The sequence below is a fragment of the Ictidomys tridecemlineatus genome, chromosome 15 (assembly GCF_052094955.1).
Source record: "Ictidomys tridecemlineatus isolate mIctTri1 chromosome 15, mIctTri1.hap1, whole genome shotgun sequence".
Classification (NCBI taxonomy): domain Eukaryota; kingdom Metazoa; phylum Chordata; class Mammalia; order Rodentia; family Sciuridae; genus Ictidomys; species Ictidomys tridecemlineatus.
In genome coordinates this window covers 15,218,513-15,238,771 of record NC_135491.1, presented here as the reverse complement: position 1 = coordinate 15,238,771, position 20,259 = coordinate 15,218,513, and the positions used below count along the sequence as shown (strand labels likewise).

Below are 20,259 nucleotides of genomic sequence, written 5' to 3'. Positions count from 1 at the left end.
TCAATCCCCAGTGCAGGGTGGGGAAGAAGCATGGGGGACAGAAGATTTTAGAGTGGAAAAGTAAGGCCTTATTCAGGAACTGGCATTCAAATACAGCCCTGGAGGAAGTTAGGTGGTCTGGTTCAGAGGAAAAGCCAGTGCAAGGTCTGAGCTAAGAGGTGCCTGGTAAGTCTGAGGAACATGAAGGGAGATTTTAGCATCTAGAAGGGAGGAGAGGGAAGGGACAGGGCAGATCTTGCAGGTCATTGTATGAATTTTTTTTTTTTTTATCCTGAGTCAGATGGAACCACAAGAAAACTTCAAGCATGGGTGGGATGAGACCTGACTCAGGTTCACAGGCCCCCTCTGAGTAACAGGTACTTGGGGGGAGGCAGGGTGACAGTGGAGGCTGCTGTAATGGTCCAGGGAGGGACCATAGTGGGTAGGACCAAGGGGAGGGCGGTTAGGGAGGGAGAAGTGTGAGGACACTGGACCTATTTTGAAAGTTGAGTCCACAGATTATATACTGGGTTTGATATTAAAAAAAAAAAAAATCACAACTGGGGATGTAGCTCAGCACTAGAGAGCGTGCTTAGTACATTCAAGGCCCTGGATTCAATTTCCAAGAAATAAGAGTCAAGGTTATATATAAGTCCAAGTTTTGGGGCTGGGCAATTTTTAATGTTTTATTTAGTGCAACAGATGTCTCCCCTAAGTGCCCTGTCTTGGGGTAGGCAGGTCTCTGCAGGGACCATTTCTGACCCTTGTTCTATCCTGGGGCTCCCAACTCACATCTACTTCCAGAGAAGGAGGACAATCAGAGATAAGAACTGGAACTATGATGTTTAACGACAGGAACAAAATCAGCAGCAGCAATAACAGGCTCAGGAGTTTAAAAGCATGGAATCTGGAATTAGATCTTTGAGTCTTGGTACCCACCATAAATTCACCAAGTAACTTACATTCTCTGAATCTTCTATGTAAAACGGGGATAAGATACTTAGCCTAGTAGCACAACTGAATTACTCAATGCCATAGTTGTTATTCTTAATTGAGTACCCTCATGTGCTTTTTACATAAGGACTAATTAATTCTCATAAACAACTCTTAAGAGTAGGTACTATTATTATCCCTATTATACAGATGGGAAGCAGTTTGGCAGGAACCGGTGAGGGGCAGAGTCAAACCCTAATCCTGTCTGCCTGCCTCCTTGGGTGCAATCTCTTATTCACGAAGGCCATGGATTGCCCCAGCTCCATCATTCAAAGGCCCAGAGAAGTGGGGGTTGAGGGCCTAAGGGCACATTGGGATAGCTGAGGAGGGCCTAGGTGGGGGAGCGGGTGTGAGAGGTTAGCTGAAATGGCTAGATCTTTGACTTCATTCATAAGGAAGAGGAGGAAGCAAGGTTCTGGATTTGAGACGGGAGTTGTGTGAAGTGTGAAAAATCTGGACTGCAGTGCATTAAGATCAAAAGGCCACCAAGGGAGACTGAGAAAAAGGAAGCCCAAACTGCTTTTATGTAGCCACAGTAGAGACACTTACTAGCTTGTCGCGACAGCTGGGATCCTGAGCCAACGCTCTGGAATTTACAGCCCTGACAGGTTACCTGAAGGGCGGTGAGGGCGGACTTGGGGGCGGGTTCTGCCTCCTTCTGCGCCAATTGGAGCTGAAGTCCTTTCTCGACAAGAGGCTGACGGGCCGGGGCCGCCACCCTGCGCGGTCGGGTGGCGGTGCGCGCGGCGCTCCTGGGGCGGAGCCTGCCACCAGCCGGAAGGGGGCGCGAGTCCGGCACCAAGGCGACTTTTCCATGGAGGGGGCGGAGGCAGAAGCGCAGGAGGGGGCCGCAGTGGCCCGGGACCTGCGAGCTCTGGGGTAAGGCGGTGTGTGGTGTGGCTGGGGGACAGGAGAGCGTTTTAACTCAGGACTCTGACGGAGAGGGAATCGCTGACCCACCCCCCGCCGCAGGTATGGGGACTTTCCGGAGGTGGCATCAAGGGGCCCCTCATGCCCAGGCTTCAGGGCGCTGTGCGCGCGGCTGGCAGCGGAGCTGGTGACACTGGGCACTCTGGAGGAGCCGCGAGAGGAGGGTGCAGAAGTGCTAAGCGTCGGCAACGGTGCGGACGGAGCCGCGGGGCGGGAGGCGGGGAGCCGCGGGCTCGGCCGCGCCCTGACTCCTCCCTCCTCCTGCAGGCCCCGGCGCGGACGAGGGATTCCTGCGGCAGTTGGCGGGACTGCTGCGGGCGTTGCACTGCCCGGATCGCGCGCTCTGCGGGGAAGGCCGCGAGGCCGCGTTGCAGGAACCCGGCGCCGGCCTGCGCCTGCTGCGTGAGCCGCGGCGGCCCCGGGATGCGGGAGTGGGCGAGGCTAGGGCTCCGGAGCGGGCGGGCCCGGGTTCCCAGGGAGGCGTGGTCAGAATTTTAGGGCGGGCCAGAGGGTCCGAAGTGGGTGGGGTCAGCGCTGGGGCGGGCCGAGAGCCCCGACGTGGGCAGGGCTAGAATTTTGACGAAAGACTCTGGAAGCGCCAGTGGGTTGAGTTAGATGGAGCAGCGCAGGTTGTTTTGAAGTGGGCGGGAGTCGAAATCGGGGGACACCCGGCCTCTAGTGGGTGAAGCTTCTTCTGGAGGCGGAGCCAGTGTTCCAGGTGGGCAGGGCTGGAAGGTGGCGGTGCACAGTCCACCTCCGCTGCACCTGCACGGATCCCTTTCCTGTTTCCAGGCTTTCTCTGCTCTGAGCTCCAGGCTGCCCGCCTCTTGTGCTTGCGCCCCCTGCTGGACTCCAGCTCGGTGACGCCCCTTGGGGACCGGGCAGAAGAGGAAGCTGGCACGGTCCAGGAACTGGTCCTTACCCTGCAAGCCCTGGGGCTGCCCAGACCCATGCCAGGGACTCAAGCCAGCCAGATACTGCGGGAGCTACATACCAAGGTAGAGACCGGAGCCACCCCGTCTTCCTTGGCTCTTCTTTCCAAAAGGAGCCCTAGCCCTAGAGGGAGTGTCCCAATTACATAGCTGTGTTTTAGAACTGAGGCCACCATTCTTGGTTCTGTGGCCTGGGTCCTCGGGGTCGAGGGGAACTGGGGCCTATGGAGGGGTTCATCCTGTTTCTGCCTCAGTTGACCTCTCTTCTCCCATCAGATTTCAGAACTGCTACCTTCCCTGCCCCCAGGGTCCATGGAGCCCCTCCTCACCTACCCACTGAACGCACCCCAATGGGTAAGACTATATACAGTTATAGGTGACATCCAGACACGGGAGTGAGAGGGGTCCGGGTATGACAGACCTTTTCTTCCAGAAAGCGTTGGAGTCTCTCTCCGGAAGCTTGGCAGATCAGTACTACTGCCGTCGCTGCCTCCTCCTCAAGCGCCTGGACCTCACGACATCTGCTTTCCACTGGAGTGATCGGGCAAAGGTGTGGGCACAGGACACTGGAAAGAGCAGGAGGCCTAGTTGTGGGGGCCACAACTGTGAGGTGGAGGAATGAGGGCCAGGAGTAATATCCTCTGGGAAGTTCTGAGGCCCAGACCACTTTAGAATCTTGTAAGAACCGGGGCTTCTAGAATCTCAAGCCTCCAGGGAATTCTAGAATTCCCAGCTCTGAGCTGGGAGTGTCTTCAGAAGTATCCCCTTTGGAGAGAGGTGTGGGCAGTGATGCTATCTTAGTCTGTTTCGTGTTGCCATGACAAAGTCCCTGTGACTGGGTACTTTATAAGGAGGTTTATTTTCACTTAGGGTTTTACAGGCTGAAAAGTTCAAGTTTGGGCAATCAAATATGGTCAGGGCCCATGCTGGGTGGCATCACAGAGTGGGGGTGCCTATAGTAGTGGCAATCAGGCACATGTAGAAAAGAACAAAACATGGGGTAACTAGTCCAGTGCAGCGAGGCCTAACCTACTCCCACTGGACTGCATTAACCACTCCTAAGGGTGGTGCCTCTGTGACCTTATGACTCCCCTAGACTCCACTTCTTAACCATTACGCCATTTCTTAATACTATTACACTAGGGAATCTACAGCCCAGACAGGTTACCTGAAGGGCAGTGAGGGCGGACTTGGGGGCGGGTTCTGGACCAAGTGTCCAGTGCATGAACCACATACAAAGCATGCAGAGGCCTTAGAGGGAAAGATGACATCCCACCCAGGGAAGGCTCTAGGACACCTTCTCCCTGTTCCCTGCCCCTCCAGGCCCAAGGGAAGGCCATGAAGGCAGTGTTGATGCCAATTCGAGAGGTTTTGAGCCCAGAATCAGACATCTCCATCGCACATGTTCTGGCTGCCCGAGCTGACCTTTCTCGCCTGGTCCCAGCAACTAGCAAGGCTGCCCGCCAGGGGACCAGCTGTGCCATCAACAAGGTGGGCACCTGGGTGGGGAAGGTCTCTGACATCCCTGGCCTTCAAATTGGCCTTTCGGCCTCTGCCCTGTCCACACCTGACCTCTCGCTCCCTGGTCCTTGGCCTCTGGACTGGCCACCTCTAAGCAACCCCCATTCACATGGCAGCTAGAAGGACCTTAAAACTCAAAAATCTGATCATGGACTTTCCCAGCTCAAAACCGTACTGTGGCTCTCTAGTGCTCTGAAACAAAGTCCAGCTGTTTACTGAGCTACTGCCCAACTTCGGTTTAACTCGATCCCCAGTACCTTACCTTGTCTATGAGTTTTTAACTTCTTTTTTTTTTTTGCATTGTTTGGGATTGAACCCACAGGCTCTACCACTGAGCTAAATCTCTAGTCCTTTTTTATTTTTTATCTTGAGACAGTCTCACTAAATTGCTGAAGCTGGCCTCAAACTTGGCATTCTTCCTCCTATCTCAGCCTCCTGAGTTGCTGGGATTATAGGTGTGTGCCAACACACAACTGGCTTACCACCACCACCACCACCCACTCCCCCAAGACTGGGGATGAAACCTAGGGGATTTCTGCCTGAGAGTTACACTCCCATTATCTTCAGACAGGGTCTCACTAAGTGGTTGAGGCTGACCTCAAACTTTTGATCCTCCTGCCTCAGCCTCCCAAAGTCAATGTGATTCCAGGTGTGCATCACCTCACCCACCATCTTAACGCTTCTAAAAACAAATAGACTCTGTTTAAGTGGTTGAGAATTTAGCTTTATACCTCTCTAAAGTTGTCTTTAAATATTTTTTTAGTTGTCAAAAGACCTTTATTTTATTTATTTATTTATATAATGTTGAGGATCAAACCCAGTGCCTCACACATGCCAGGCAAGTGCTCTACCACTGAGCCCGAGCCTCAGCCCCTCTGAAGTAGTCTTAAACTTGCAGCGTGCAAATAATGGATTTTTTTTTTCTTGGTACCAGGGATTGAACTCAGGGGCGCTCAACCACTGAGCCACATCCCCAGCCCTATTTTGTATTTTATTTAGAGACAGGGTCTCTCTCAGTTGCTTAGCACCTCACTTTTTGCTGAGGCTGGCTTTGAACTCGTGATCCTCCTGCCTCAGCCTCCCTGAGCTCCAGATTTCAGTGTACACCCCCACGCTCCACCACTTTCTGATGACCTTTGAGGCCAGTTTAAAAGCTCGATGCTCTCCTCTTCCATCAGTCTGGTCCCCTTCTCCCCAGCCACTACCCAAACAGTCACCATCTGCCTTCCTTCTTTTAGTTTTATTTTTTAGTTTAGACGGACACAGACACAATATCTCTATTTTCTGTATTGGTTTTCATGTGGTGCTGAGGATGGAACCCAGTGCCTCACAGGTACAAGGCGGGCGCTCTACCACCGAGCCCCTCCCTTCCTTCTTGAATCTCATGCTGTTCCGTTGCTCTCTGGACCCCTTGTCCACAATTTCTATTTTTTTCATCTGAAAGTCAAGTCTGATCGATTCTTAGGTGCTTATGGGTGAAATGCCGGACCGGGGTGGCCGCCCCAACGAGCTGGAGGCCCCCATGCCCAGCTGGCAGAGCCGGAGGGAAGACGGCGGCTGGGGGAAAGCAGGCCGCCAGCGCTGGGGCCGCAAGAAGAAGAAGAAGTAAAGGGAGATGCCCGGGGCCAGTCACCCTGGGGAGTCAGTTTGGGGGTCCCTTGGTACCGGCCCCCAAGTCCCCATCCCCTGGTTCTGGAGGCCCCCAAATGTCCTGTGCCCGTCCACCTCTCAATGCCAAGAACAATGTTCCCTGGAAAATAAATTTAATTTTGATGGCTGTAGGACCCTTTCTGTGGAGGCCCGCCCAGGGGCACGTGGCCTTTGGGGGGAGGCCCTGCTCTGCGTCTGGACAGGCCCCGCTGCTCTGATGCACAGGGTCCTCCGCCTTTCCAGGACACCCTTTCCCTTCCTGTGGGCATGGGGAGGACACTTATCCTGTGTCCCCAGTGTGCCAGTTCTGTTCTAGGCATGGGGACACTGTAGGGAAAGACAGGTAACATTTCTGGTGAGGAGGAAGGGACATTTCACAAAATATAGGTGGAAGGTGAATCTGTCTCACAGAGGAAGCACCATGGAGAAAAATAATGCTGGGAGGCAGGATGGGGTGGGGGGCAGGGAGGTGCAGGTCTCTGAAATGGTCAGAAGTATCCCTTGAGCACTGTTTCAGAAAATAAGCCACATGGGGCCCTGGGGAGGAGCCTTCCTGGTAGTGCAAAGGCCCTGAGGTAGGATTCTTTGGGGAATGTTCAAGGTACACTGAGGCCAGGGTGGCAGAAGCAGGATGAGTAAAGGGGCTGGGAGGTGGGGGTGGGGTCAGAGAGGTGAGGGTCAGAGTGTGGAGCTCTGTGGGTCACGGTGAGGACTGGCTTTTACCCTGAGCTAACGGAGGGTGGCTCAGGGTATGGGGTTCACAGGCCCACAGTTCCACCCCCTTTCCCCTGTCTCTGCCACCCCAGTTTGGAGCTCTGCCCACCCTTCACTCACGCTGGCTGTCCACGGGGCACTGCGCTCAGGTCTGCAGCTTCTCTCTTAGCAGACCAGGTTTGCGTCCTGCCTCCTACCCTGGGAGCTCTGTCCCCTTGGCCAGCAGCCTGACCTCGCCAGCCTCCCTCCTAACCTGGTGAGTGGAGATTTGGGCGACAGTGAGCCTTGGTCTACATGCGCCCAACACTGAGTGGCACATGCTATGTGTGGGAAATGGAGTGGGATTAATAGCTCTTGCCACACGAGGGAAGAAAAGAACTTTTCTGGGAGGTCAAGTGATGATGGATGCGTCATCAAAGGCCCTGTGGGTGTGGAGAAGGGGATGTCTGGGGGTCCTGGGGGTGGGGGCTGTGAGGGAGAGACAAGCCCAAGATGATGTCTAGGAATCTGGCTTGGAGGAGGAGGTGGGTGGTGGGACCGGCTCTGGGGAGGAGACCTGGAAGGAGGAAGATAGTAGTGAGGGGGTGTCAGATGTGGGGAAGAGGGTCTCCCCCAGACCGTCTCAGCGATGAACGAATGGACCCTGGGTTTTGTGGATTTTTAGTGTTTTTTTTTTTTTCCCTAAACCTGATATAAGAGTCTCTGCTTTTAAAGTGTGGAATTTACTCCACTGATATTTATTGTAGCTCCTGATACATTTGACTTTCTTCTTTTTTTTTTTTTTTGTATCAGGAATTGAACACTTAGGGGCACTTAACCACTGAGCCACATCCCTAGTCCTTTTATATAGTTTATTTAGAGACAGGGTCTCACTGAGTTGCTTAAGGCCTCCTAAATTGCTGAGGCTGGCTCTGAACTCTCGATCCTCCTGCCTCAGCCTCCCGAGCTGCTGAGATTACAGGCATGCGCCACCGTGCCCAGCATTATTCTTGCCATCTTAGTGTTTTTGTTTTTGTTTCGCCCTCTCTCTAAACCCTTTTTCTGTTCTAGTGGTTACTCCTCCCCCCAAACATATTGAAACTTCTGTTTTCCACTCAACATTATAAATTAGCCAGTATCCATCCCCTCCCACCAAGCAATGGGGGACATTTGCATATTTTCACTTTCCTGTGAGTCCCCAGACCTGTCTGGTCTCTCCCAGATGGCCAGCTGGGGCAGAGCGCAGTTCCTGCTTACCGTCTCTGGTTCCCAGGAAGGGTGTGGGGACTCTGTCTGGGTCCAAGCATGGCAAAGGTGGTACCCAGTCTCAGGTTCCAGGGAGAGTGTGTAGGACAGACTCTCCTCAGCGTCTGTTTGTGGAGTGACGATGGAAGGGACGTTGGCATGAGGGGAAAGACCCATGACCTTGGAAATGAACCCCATCCACCAGCCCGCTTCCCAGCACTGCCATGCCCTGGGACTTACCAGAGTTGGCATGAGGAGGTGGTGTGGGTGGGACAGGGGCTCCTGGGGGTCCCGCGTCACCCTTGGGCCCTGGTCTCTTCTTACATTCCACCTTCACTTGGTCCCTGCAGTGTTTGTGGCAGCAGAGGCCACAGTCTGGGGGACGGGAGTGGTTAGTACCCTCCATGCTCCAGTCTGTGGGTCCCAGCACCCTCCCGCTGGAGGGCGCCCCACTCACCCCGGCAGCGGTAGCCTTGCTTGGTGACACCCCAGAGCTGGAAGAGAAAGCAGAGCTGGTTCAGATGACAGGCTGGAGGGCGTGGGCTGAAGGGACAGGATGGAACTGTGCAAGTCACCAGGTTTGAAAAATTTTCAAGAATTTGAGAATTTAACTGGAATTAAAGGAACCTGCAACTACCTGAAGTTGGGGAGCCAGGCAGGATATTAGAATTCGGTGAACTGTGGAGTGCATGTTCTACGGGCAGGGACCGTGTCTATTGTTCCTGAGATGTCCCCAGGCCTGGCATGGCTTGTCACAGGGAAGGTGCTCAGTACAGACTGTGGCTGGTGAATTTGGGAGGTGACCCAAGGTTGTGAAGTAAGTCTCAGTTTGGAGACCGAGAGATCGGTCCTCCATCAAGAGTTTGAGGAGGCTATCAATTTGGAAATTGTCCAGACCTTGGATGGTGTGGATGGAGTTTAGCCATCTGGAGATGGGTTCTGTTTGGACATGATCCACCCAGGTTTGTTCTGGAGATTACCCAGAGCTTTAGGTATTATCCGGGGTTTGGTGGTTGTCCAGGGTAGAGATTACACAGGATTTGGGGGTTATCTGGATTTGGGCATTATCTAGAATTTGGAGATTATTCCAACTGGAGCATTTAGTATTTAGTTTATTTAGTATTTAGTGGGAGTTTTCTGGAATCGGGGGATTATCTGATTGTGGGGACCCTTCACCCTCCAAGGCAGGGCCAGCTCTCAAGTCCCAGCTCGGATGCTCCAGGGCCCTAGGGGTGCCACCAGGACAGAGTGCTTACAAAGCCGTTGCAGTTGTCACAGAAGGTAGGCTTGCGCAGGGTGACCTCGTGGAAGGTGTGCAGGAAGGCCAGGCCCAGCTTGGAGCAGATGGCGCTGGCATGCAGCAGGTACCCCGTCAGCTCCTCTCTGCTGAAGGAGCCACGCCTGGGGTAGAGACGACGCCTCAGCACGACTGTCCCTTCCTCCCCAGGCCCCCAGTCCTAGCAACTCCAGAGTCCTCTGCTCTGGGGGCCCCAGGAGTCAGGGCACTTACCCCTGGCGGGGGGGCGGGTGCAGCCCGTGGCAAGCGAAGGGGAAGTTGCCCGACAGCCGTTCAAAGTCCTCCTGCGAGATGGTGCCGCGGCCTTCAGGGTCGTAGTTCTTGAACACGGACTTTGGAGGAGCAAGGGAGGGACAGGGTGAGTCGGGGATGAGGCCCAGCCCCAGGGTCCTGGATTCCTTCCCGCACACGGGAGTCCCCTCCTGGCACCCACCTGCGGGGGCCCAGTCCCTCCTCACCTCCACCAGCTGTTCCACGTGTCGACCCAGGGTGATCCTGTCCGGCTTGGGTGTCACCCCAGTGGTCCACTCGACCACCACAGGTGCTTTGAAGGGAGAGGGCGGCTGGAGGGGGACAGAGGCACACAGTGAGGCACTTCATAGGCTCGGGCAGGGGTCAGAGGTCAGGGGTTAGGTCTCACCAGACTCTTGGGACAGCGGGGCTCCCGGGCGTAGGACAGCTCGTAGATCTCGTCCTCCGTGTAGAAGAGATCCAGGGAGAGCTGGGGTGGGTGGGGTGGGACAGAGCCTCCTGTCACTGTCCCCCAACCTCAGCCCACATGCCTGCCTCTTTGGGAGACCCCAGACCTGCCCAGCCCTCCCACTCTCCTGAGGTCCTTGTTAAAGACCCAGCCCCATCTCCCTCCGCGCCCTTTTTGCCTTCTCTCTTCTCTGTGGCACTTGTCATCTAGAGGCGGAGAGACTTCCCGACCTGGCTGGAGTGGCTTGTGGCCCCCAGAATGTCTGCCCCTCAGAAGGCCACTGTGTTTGCTGACTTGCCCTCTACCATGTTCCGGGTGCCCGACGCTGGGCCTGGCTGCCAGCAGGTGCTCAGTAAATACTGGGGCTGAGGGATGGCCTTTCACAACCAGCAAAGAAAGGGGTCTCAGTTTGGGCGCACGCCTATGACCCAGTGGCTAGGAAGGCTGAGGCAGGAGGATCAGAGTTCAAAGCCAGCCTCAGCAAAGGCAAGGCATTAAGCAACTCAGTGAGACCCTGTCTCTGAATAAAATATAAAATAGGGCTGGGGATTGGCTCAGTGGTCCAGTGCCCCTGAGTTCAATCTCTGGTACCACCCTCCACCAAAAAAAAAAATAATAATAATAATAATAAAGAAAGAAAAGGGTCTCAGGCACCAGCCATCTTAGGGCAAGGCAGGCTTCACAAGCCAGTGACTGTGCAGGCCCTTGCTTCCAAGGGTCCCTGCTGTGTTTCATGGTTTAATGTCCTGCTGTCACCTTCCGTCTCTTTTTGGGGGGGTGGGCGTGGCAGGGTCATACTGGGGATTGAATCCAAAGTATGCAAGGTATCTCTGGGCATCAGTTTCCCAGTCCACACAATGGGTGCAGTAAGGGTTCCCACCTCATAGGGTTGTGAGGTATCCTGAAGTGACAACTGGCACAGAGCAAGTGATCAACACGGTTAACTTTCTGCCTAGATTCTGATTATGTCGAGGCCTGAAATTGTGAACTAGTGTCCAGAACCTGGGGTCAGGAGTACAAAAGCCCAGAGCAGTTCTGGAGCTCAGGTCAGTGGACACTTGAGTCAGAGGAATCCAGGGGAAAATGGCCTCACACACATACAGCTCACTGTACTCCTGTAGTCCTGAGTCTGGTTTTTTGTTGCTGTTGTTGGTTTTTTTTTTTTTGGCACTGTGGATTGAACTCAGGGGCACTCAACCACTGAGCCACATCCCCAGCCCTATTTTGTATCTTTTAATTTAGAGTCAGGGTCTCATTGAGTGGCTTAGTGGCTTAGTGCGTTGTTTTTTGCTGAGGTTGGGTTTTGAACTTGTGCTCCTCCTGCCGCAGGGGCTGCTGGGAGGACAGGCATGTGCCACTGCAGCCGGCTCCAGATTCTCTTTTAAGTACTTTATATTCATCATTTATTAGTCAATTCTCAAGTACCCTCTGAAGTGGGTCCGATTATTCCCACTCTCTAGATAAGGAAACTGAAGCTGAGGGGTTAAGTAACCTGCCCAATGTCACACAGCACTGTCTGGTCCTGCAGAGCCTTACAGGCCCAGGACCCTCAACCTCAGTACCCCCAGGCCCAGCCTCTGGGGGCCCACACTGGGCGGAGCAGGGAAGCTCACGGTGAGCAGATGCAGCAGGTCTTCGTTGGCGCTGCAGGGGGGATGCTGTCCCTGGAGGGCTGCCAACTCCTGCAGCCGCAGATAGAGGCTGTTCAACTTGGGCAGATGCAAGCGGCCATCTGGTAACCGGTCAGGATGTGCCTCGTGCAGGGACACCAGGTCCTTGAGGTGCACACCCAGAACAGGCAGCCGGAAGCCGCTGCAGCCAGCCCAGGTGCGGCGGTAGCGGGCGTAGTTGTTGTGGGAGCCGAGAAGCTCTGTCAGCTCCAGCAGGGCCTGGGTGGGAGGAACACGTCATCGGGAAGAGCCAGTATGTTCCCTGAGCCCCTCTAGGCTCCAGACCCCCAGGGACCCTTTCAAAACCTCCTAAGCCCCTTCTGTATCCCACACTGGCCTCAGTATTTCCCCAAACTGCTTTTCCACTTGGGTCTCCAACTCAGAGAGGCTCTACTATCACCCCATTCCCCAAGTTAGAATGAGGTCTCACAAAATTGAATCTGATCATGGGTACTGGCATCACTCTCAAACCTGCCCTAGCTCCCCAGTGCCCTTTGGATGAAGCTCAAACACCTTAACTTGAGCTTTCAGGGTTCAACAGAATCTTCCCTGGGCATATCCAGCCTATTTACCTGCCCTTAGCCACACACCGGATGCATGAATGACTGACTCTTCCTGGGCACTTCCCAAACCGCCCCCCCCATGTTCCTCCCTTGGGTGGCACAAATGTTGATTGGATGTGGGACAGCTTGCCACCTGGACTGCTGGTTCTCCGTTAGCCTCTTTCTCACCAGCCTCCCTCACAGCCCTCCCTCACAGCCCATCTTAGGACCAGATCCGTGGAGGACAGAGAGGATCACTGCTATCTATGCTGGTCACAGAGGAAGAATGCAGATGGCCTGGGGGCTCAGGCTTTGGGGCAGCCAGTTCCTCAGGTAGTCCCAGAGCCCCTGGGAAGGGACTGATGGTGATCGCTTAGAATCTGGGAGCTCACCTTGGTGCTGTCAGGGCTCAGGTGGGCCTGGGAGTCCTTGAGTCTGGAGATGGCACTATGACACAGGCCCCCTGTGACGGCCATCAGTGTGTTGAAATTTTGTAGCTGGCGGAGTCTCTAGGAAGGGAGGTGATGCCAGAGATGGTAAGTATCATAGAAGGACAGGCAAGGTCAAGTTCAAATGACGGCAGGTGGGTTGGGTGGACCAGTGTGTGCAAGGGACAGGTGAGGAAGGTGGCTGTCAGGCAGGGGTTGAAGAATGTGAGGTTAGAACGTGTGGGGAGAGCCAGGGGATGTGGCTGTGGTGGACAGCCAGTGGGCACGCGCGAGGCCCTGAGTTCGAACCCCAGGCAAGTGCGGGGAGCTGGACGGACAGGTGTGCTTCAGACAGGCGCGGGAGGATTCGGCCAGCCCTGAGAGTCCCACGGGTGAGGGCTCTGGGCAGAAGCTGGGGACCAGGCTGAGATGAAGGAACGGGACCAGGGTGGGAAGGGAAGAAGAGAAAGATTCCAGGTAGGTGGGGGGTCGAGATCCCCCCTCCCCTTTCCCAAGTTCAAGGGCAGAGGTCGCCTGGAGAGAGGGGCCGCGGAGGAGCGGAAGATGCTCAGACCAAGGAAACCCCAGGACTAAAGGGCCCGGCAAGAGGAAGAGGGCGGTGGAAGCTGCCAGAGGAAGGGCGTGGCCTACGTGGAAGTACGCAAGGGGGCGTGGCCACGGCGGAGGGCTTCCCTTTTCCCAGAAGGGAGGGGAAGCAGAGGGGCGCAGTGCGATGGGGTGGGGGCGGGGCCGGGGCGAGGACGGGGGCGGGGCCGGGGAGGGAGGGGCGGGACCGAGGAAGGGAGGGGCGGGGCCGGGGGGAGGGAGGGGAGGGCTGCAGTCACCATCCCAAAGAGACTGACCGCTGGGGCTTGGGGACTGGAGCTAGGAGCCTGGTGCAGGCGGGTGCAAAGTCGGGCACTTGAGGCAACGCTGCCATCGCCCTGGGACCGGGTTTGGACGATGGCGCCCGGGGGGAATTAATCAACTGTCACGTCCAAGGCCAAGCGGCCAAGGCGGGTTTGACGCGGTGATATCAAGGCCGAAGAAGCCCAGATCAGGGGTTAGAAAACTCGAACTGTTTTTAAAAATAAAATCAATAAAACAAAACAAAACAAAAAAACCCTAACTGTGGCCTCGGGGGTGGAGCCAGAGTGGGACACGATGTGACGGGCGTGGCTAGGAGTTGCGCGACGTCACCACCCGGTTGGCCTGCAGGAGCCAAGGTCCTGGGAATTTGGGCAGGCTGGGTCGCCAGGGGTCAGGTCACTACCTGGCCGCAGGGCAAGCAACTAGAAAGTGAGCGGAAAGGCGGGCCTCACCTGTGCCACGTGAATGAACTTGTCCAGCACCTGCGCACGCTGAGCAGCTCCAGGGCGGCTCAGCACCATGACCTGCACCCAGCGGGACACGCTGTTGCTGAGGCCCACGGAACCCTCCAGGGCTGGGCAGCCCCTCACGGAGCCCTGCAAAACGTAGCCCCGCAGGTCCTGGGGCTGGGGGCGAGGTGGGTGTTACGGCGGGGGGGGGGGGGCAGTGCCCTGACTTGCCATCCCCCTTGCAGCTGTAACTTCCGATGTCCTAGCATGGTTAGCCTTTATAAACTTTGTCATTTGCCTCTCCACAGGCTGCCATATGTCCCCTCAATCTGAAGAGACATGTTTAAATAAAGCCAGGTACTACTCTGAGCACTTTATCATATTAAATAATTTAATCTTCATGACTCTACAAGGTGGGTACTGTTATTCCCATTTTAAAGATGAGGCAGTTGAGGCAAAAACACAGGCATGAGCTAGGACAGGAAACGAGTCTATATGCTGAAAATATTATTATTATTGTTATTATTATTGGCCCTGCTGGGGATGAACCCAGGGCCTTGCAATCATCGGTCAGTCTCTGCTGCTGAGATACAGCCCAGTCCAGTCTATATGCTGTTAACTGTTTAACTGACTGGTCCACAGCAAAGGGAAGGATGGGGAAGAAGGCTCAAAACCGACTTCTACTTGTTCTGCTCAATAGTTTCTTACCCACATCCACTGCACTATCTGCATGTTATATTGATACACACACAAAAAAAAATCAGAAAAATTTCACATTAGGGAACCAGATTCTCTCCTTCCCTTGAATCAATCATTCGTCCAGATGGCAATAGTTAACATATCTACACTAAAGCACAGGAAAATGGACATTTGGGCCAGGTGTGGGGCGCACACCTGTAATCCTAGCAATTGGAAGGCTAAGGCAGGAGGATGGCAAATTTGGGGTCAACCTCGGCAACTTAGCAAGACCCTCAGCAACTGGTGAAGTACCCCTGAGTTCCATCCCAGTACCCCCCCCAAAAAAAATTAAAAACTAACATTTGGGTAGGTAAAATAAGGCAATTTCAAATGGGTTCACCAGGTATAATTTACTCTAGACTGGGTGCTATATCCTATAAGATGGGAATTGCTAACATTCCCTTTTACACATGAGGAAACTGAGGCACCACGAATTGAAATGCTTGTTGATTAAATGAATAATTAACAAAATATTTTGAACACTTACTATGTGCCAGGTACTGGTTAGGCTTTTCTTCTTTGAACCCAGGGTGCTTAGCCACTGAGCCACCTCCCCAGCCTTTTTTATTGTTTATTTTGAAACAGGGTCTTGCTAAGTTGCTTAGAGGCTGGCTTTGAACTTGTGATCTTCCTGCCCCAGCCTCCCAAGATGCTTGATGCTTGAATTGCAAGTGTGCACCACCAAGCCTGGCAGGCTTGTTTTTTGTTTTTGGTACTGCAGGAACACTCTACCACTGAACTACATTGCCATCCCTTTTTTAATTTTTATTGTTTGAAACAGGGTCTCACTAAATTCCCAGTCTGGCCTCAAAATTGTGATCCTCCTGCCTCAGCCTCCCAAGTCACTGGGATTATAGGCGTGCACCAATGGACCCAGCCACAATAGGCATTTTGTAATTGGGATTTTAAATTTTCCCACCTCTAAGGAAGGATTATGACCTCTGTTTTACAAAGGAGGATTCCCAGAGAGGCTGAGACACTAGTTCTGTGTTACACAGGTGAGAAGGAGGTGATGGCATCGGAACCGAGGGTCCTGTGCTCAGCCACCTGGCTCATTTTCCTGGACCCTCTGGCTCCCAGCTTTGAAGTTTAAGAACCCCAGCTGGGTGCCTTGCAGGGATCCTCCCACTACCCCAATCTTCCCCCTGTCCCAGAAGGGCACTGAAGGCCCAGGGAGTCCTCACCGTGATGGCCTGGAAGGACCGGAACTCCAGGTATGTGAGGTGCTGGGCCAACTCCTCCGACTCCAGGTGATCGAAAAGCAAGGACACTTTGCATTTTTTGCCCAGGCCTGGGCTGCTCGTGAGAGGTGGGGGCCCAGGGCCACCAGGGCTCAGGCTGGGGGCCAAGAGGGGCAGGGTATTGGAGTGGCTCAGAGTTGAGGGTCTGGGGATGTCAAGGGAGATGGCAGGAGGGGGTGGGGCAGGCAAGGGGACATCGGGCTGGCTCACAAGTGGGAAGCATCTCCCAGGCTCCTCTGGGCTGAGTTGCCCTCCTGGGCCACCGCGGCCCAGAAACGACCTATGACCTCTTCTAGCTGGGGCTCCTGGCGCATGGCCTCTGGGTGTTGGGCCATCCAGTACCTGAGAACAGGTTAGGGTGGGGCATGGGGCGGGGCTGAGGGACCTCCAGATGCCAAGTGGGGAGGTCTACATGTGTGCAGGGGGTCTTGGGAAAGGCAGGTTTTGGAGGGGCACCAGGACAGGGGGATCTCTGGGATAGGATGGGGGGTCTCAACACGGGTTGGGGAGATTTATGGAGGTAGATGGCGGGATCTCTTGGAAGTGGAACTGCACAGAAACAGGACAGTGGGGGTGTCTCAGGATCTAGCCTGGGGTTTCTAGCGGGGAGATAATGACAGGAGGTCTTGGGGTCTCAGCTGGGGTATATAGGAAGTAGGGTTTGGGGGATCAGCTGGAGGCCTATCAGAGCTGGGAGAAGGGTCTGTGGATTCTGGTTGGGGGTCTCCAAAAGGTTGGGGTTCTCAGGGGCAGAACTGGGAGGGTCTTAGGAACCCAGTCAGGGTGTCTCCGAATGGGGTTCCAGGGAGTGGAGCTGGGAGTCTCTGAGATATTGGGGGAAGGGCAGGATATGGGGAAGAGGGCTGACCCAGCTTTACCTGACCAAGTGACAGATCTGCAACTGCCTCAGCTCCCGGGTGTCCTCTGCAGCCTCCTGGTACTTGAGTTCCGGTCAAGGTTCCATTATCCAGTGTCCAGACCTGCCCGCTCCCCCGTCCCCTCCTCCCAGACTTCTGTGTTTCTGCCCTTCTGCCCTCTGCCACGGTCACGGTCATGGAGGATATAAAGCCAGCAGCCGGGCAGCAAGTTCAGCAGAAGGCAGCACCCAGCTGTGCATGGCCAGCACCATGTTGAGAACGTGGTCCCCTCGGCGCAGGCTGCCACTGGAGTCTGGGAGGGGGCAAGGGGGACTCTGTCTGAATGGCCCCTGGGCGTGGACTGACAGTCTCCAGAGCTTGGTGGACCGTCAGGTTCAAGTGATGCCGGCATCAACTTGGGCAAGCACCTCAACCTCTCTGTGCCTTAGTTTTTTGTCCACACCAGGCATGGGCCAGCAATGTCACAGAGATGGAAACGGCACCAGTCCTGCTCCCATCCTCGTCCCAGGAAAAAGCAACGCAGGTGTTTCTCCAACCCTTCATGGAGCGATTGGGATTCATCCCACACACCCATTTTATAGCCCCAAACACTGAGGCTGAGAGAGGCGGGTGCTTGGCAGGGCTGGGACTGGGGAGGCTGGCCAGGGAGGGGCACTCACCAAAGGACTGGATGCATTTCTCCAGCAGCTCATCTTCGCTGTAGCTGCCCTCGCCCAGCATGCCCAGATTCATGGATGCCATGACCTTGCTGATCTCCCGGGGACTGGGGCAGGTCTTGTGGCGGCGAGGGGCCTGGCGGGGCCGGCCCCGGCCTCCTGCCTTCCCTGAGCATTCCTGGTGGGATTTCCTGTGGATGCACATCCCCTCACCCCCAGGAAGCATGAGAGCCCCCTCTTTTGGGCAGATCCTCAGATTCCTCTGACCCCAATGCCCCAAGGTACCATGGGAGAAATTCCTACAGGAATACAGGTGAAGTCCCCGGATGACCGCTGACCTACCATGGACTCCTGCGAGAAGCCCCCAGGAATATTCCAGATTCCCCAAGGAATCCTAAAAACTCCCTCCTCCAGGCATCCCCCCCAAATTCCTCTGGACAAAGCTGTCTCAAGTCATCATGGAAGCGATTTCCTGTTGGCAGACCCGGGGGATTTGTCCTGACCTCTCAGGAAACCAAGACAGAAGACCCCTTAGGATCACTGCTGTCCTCCCTGGGAGGACACATGGGAGGGTCAGCCTCAGGACAACTCTTCAGAATGTCCTTTTGGCCTCCAGCGCCTCCTCCCTCAGGCAGGCCCCCGGGATTCCATCTCTTCTCTCCTCCCCACTCTCCCTCAGGAAGGGCCCTTCACGGGCTCTAGAGTCTTAGCCTCCAGCTGGGTGCTTAGATTTGGAACCCAGAGAGGAAGTACCAGTACAAAGTGACCTCTCCAGAGCTCCCCAGAGCTAGGCGGGGTCCCTGGAGCTAAGGCAGCTTCAAGGAAAGTTTAAAAATAACTTTGCCTTGTGCTCCTCTGAGGCTCCTGCTCCAGGTGGGGAGAGAGGGTAACGGAGCGACAGAGGCGGCAGGAGAAAGGAGGAGGGAGCAAAACTTAGACTCTAGAGTCGGAGAGACCTGGGTTCGAGAAATTTCTGCTGGCGGTGTGACGTTTGGTGAGTCACTTCATTTCTCTGGTCAGTGACCCAGATGTGGGAAAGCCGAGGTTAAGATGCAGAGAGAAAGAGGGATGGGGCCCAGGAGGAGCCTGTGGCCGGGGTGAAACTGGAAGCAGGAGTCCCACATGGCAAAGGTGACAGTGCATCCTAAGGACTCAGTAAGTTGTCACTGACTGTTGATGAATAATAGGGGGCATTACTGAGTACTGATTAGCTAGCGGGTCACCAGGGATTGAACCCAGGGTCCCCTAACCACTGATCAACATCCTCAGCCTTTTTAAAAATATTTTACTTAGAGACAGGGTCTCACTGAGTTGCTTCGGGTCTCACTAAGTTGCTGAGGCTGACTTTGAACTAATGATCCTCCTGCCTCAGCCTCCAGAGCCTTATTACAGGCATGGTCCACCATGCCCTGCAGGTCACTCCTTCTAGATCAGTGATTCTCAAAGTAAGGTCCCCAATCAGTACTAACAGAATCACCTGGGAACTTGATATAAACACAAATTCTTAGGCCCCACCCAGCACCCAGCACAAATCAAAACCTCTAGGGGTAAGTCCAGCAACTTGCATTTTTTTCTTTAATATTTATTTTTTAGTTTTAGATGGACACAATATCTATTTTATTTTTATGTGGTGTTGAAGATCGAACCCAGCGCCCCGCGCATGCCAGGCGAGCGCGCTACCACTTGAGCCACATCCCCAGCCCCAGCAACCTGCCTTTTATAAGCCCTCTGGGTGGTTTTGACACATGGTCAAGTTTGAGAACCAGTGGTTTGGACTGTCTCACTGAAGACTTAGAGGCCCCTCTGAGATACAATCTATAGTTATTCTATTGATAGAAGAAACTGAGACCCAGAGAAGCTAAGTAACTTACCTAAGGTCACACAGCCAGCAATGAGGCAGTGAGGATCCCACCACTAAACTACTGAATGGTATGGGGAGGGAAGTCCAGTTGCTCATCAGAATCATGTTGGGGGAGGTTGGAGGGGTCACCTAGACTGGGGACCCAATCACCATCCATCTTTGTGTGGATAGGAGGGCAAGCTTGCCCAGAGTTAGCGGGCAGTGGCAGTCACTTGGTCCCTGCCTGAGGACTGGCAGCCCCCTTGGAGTCTGGAGCAGCCAGGTGAGGTTTAAGAGGCAGGGGAACCGGCTGATCTTGCATCACACACCCCTCTCCTGGGGCAGGGCCCTGCAGGAGGAGGCTGGAGTTTCCAGTCAGGGGGCAGCGAGTGGATGGGGAGCCAGGAAGACCCCAGGGAGGACAGCAGGCGAGAGAGCAGGACGGGGAGGGCGGGGAGGGGAGAAGCAAAGTCCAGAGAGAGAACGCGTCAGCCGCAGGCGCCTCTGCGCACGCAGCCTTGGCCCTGGCTGGCCCTGGGCTCCCTGGAGCATCTGTCCCTGGCACCCCTGATCCTACAGGAGGCAGACGTCCTGGCCCCGCTCGGCGCCTCCCCAACCTTCCCGCGCAGACTTGGCTCCAGGGGAGGCCCCCTTACCTCTTGCTGTCTTTCCTATTCATACTTCTTTGGGGGGTGGTCCTCGCGGGACAGCTCCTCCCCCCTCACCAAGACTCCAGCTCTCAGCCCCTCGGGAGCTGGGCCTCCTCCGAGCTTGGGAAGGAAAGAGGAACTGCCCCTCCCCACCCACCCCCAGGCCAGGGGGAAGGAAGAGGCTGGGGAGAGACCAAAGGCTCCCCTCCCCCACGTGGGGATCCCTGCAGGCTGAGGTTTCCGGTGCTGCTGGCCCCCACCCCCCAGCCCAGCCGGCTCTCTAGCTATCTCCCCATCTTCGGGTCTTGAGACCTGTCACTGTCACACTTCAATAGAAGCAGTTTTTAAAAAGCATGA

At 54.9% G+C, this 20,259-nt stretch overlaps 2 protein-coding genes and 1 long non-coding RNA gene across 6 annotated transcripts; 2 read left to right on the top strand and 1 right to left on the bottom strand.

Annotated features, from left to right (window-relative positions):
* The first annotated feature begins 1,678 nt into the window (after nucleotides 1–1,678).
* Nucleotides 1,679–6,132, top strand: Fam98c (family with sequence similarity 98 member C). Of its 2 annotated transcripts, XM_005340498.5 has the most exons (8): nucleotides 1,689–1,851; nucleotides 1,945–2,093; nucleotides 2,170–2,304; nucleotides 2,695–2,900; nucleotides 3,111–3,188; nucleotides 3,268–3,384; nucleotides 4,158–4,325; nucleotides 5,821–6,132. In XM_005340498.5, the coding sequence occupies exons 1-8, from the start codon at nucleotides 1,787–1,789 to the stop codon at nucleotides 5,962–5,964; spliced, it is 1,062 nt and encodes a 353-aa protein (XP_005340555.2). In that variant the 5' UTR covers nucleotides 1,689–1,786; the 3' UTR covers nucleotides 5,965–6,132. The 2 variants fall into 2 exon arrangements, with proteins under 2 accessions (XP_040134854.2, XP_005340555.2); XM_040278920.2 differs by lacking the exon at nucleotides 4,158–4,325 and having other exon boundaries at nucleotides 1,679–1,851.
* On the bottom strand, nucleotides 5,577–20,045 carry Rasgrp4 (RAS guanyl releasing protein 4). Of its 3 annotated transcripts, none has more exons than XM_040278916.2 (17): nucleotides 19,909–20,040; nucleotides 17,416–17,603; nucleotides 16,943–17,048; nucleotides 16,757–16,819; nucleotides 16,089–16,220; nucleotides 15,822–15,975; nucleotides 13,903–14,076; nucleotides 12,545–12,661; nucleotides 11,554–11,829; nucleotides 9,881–9,961; nucleotides 9,699–9,803; nucleotides 9,454–9,572; nucleotides 9,200–9,344; nucleotides 8,401–8,437; nucleotides 8,184–8,318; nucleotides 7,956–8,068; nucleotides 5,577–7,275 (listed from the first exon to the last, which is right to left on the bottom strand). In XM_040278916.2, exons 1-17 carry the CDS (start codon nucleotides 19,929–19,931, stop codon nucleotides 7,219–7,221), a joined length of 2,025 nt encoding a protein of 674 aa, XP_040134850.2. In that variant the 5' UTR covers nucleotides 19,932–20,040; the 3' UTR covers nucleotides 5,577–7,218. The 3 variants fall into 3 exon arrangements, with proteins under 3 accessions (XP_040134850.2, XP_077888249.1, XP_040134849.2); XM_078032123.1 differs by having other exon boundaries at nucleotides 17,416–17,590; nucleotides 19,909–20,034; XM_040278915.2 differs by having other exon boundaries at nucleotides 17,416–20,045.
* Nucleotides 13,968–14,268, top strand: LOC144370826 (uncharacterized). The gene is made up of 2 exons (XR_013430792.1): nucleotides 13,968–14,087; nucleotides 14,208–14,268. It is a non-coding gene; the product is annotated as an uncharacterized LOC144370826 (long non-coding RNA).
* Nucleotides 20,046–20,259: the final 214 nt, after the last annotated feature.

Coding starts and splice junctions, on each gene's coding strand:
- Rasgrp4 (XM_040278915.2), bottom strand. CDS start 17,638: ATGCTTCCTGGGGGTGAGGGGATGTGCATCCACAGGAAATCCCACCAG. Junction 9,345..9,453: donor CACCCGCCCCCCCGCCAGGG/GTAAGTGCCCTG, acceptor TCTCTACCCCAG/GCGTGGCTCCTTCAGCAGAG. Junction 8,438..9,199: donor GTGACAACTGCAACGGCTTT/GTAAGCACTCTG, acceptor TTTCTCTTCCAG/CTCTGGGGTGTCACCAAGCA.
- Fam98c (XM_005340498.5), top strand. CDS start 1,787: ATGGAGGGGGCGGAGGCAGAAGCGCAGGAGGGGGCCGCAGTGGCCCGG. Junction 3,189..3,267: donor CACTGAACGCACCCCAATGG/GTAAGACTATAT, acceptor CTTTTCTTCCAG/AAAGCGTTGGAGTCTCTCTC. Junction 3,385..4,157: donor ACTGGAGTGATCGGGCAAAG/GTGTGGGCACAG, acceptor CTGCCCCTCCAG/GCCCAAGGGAAGGCCATGAA.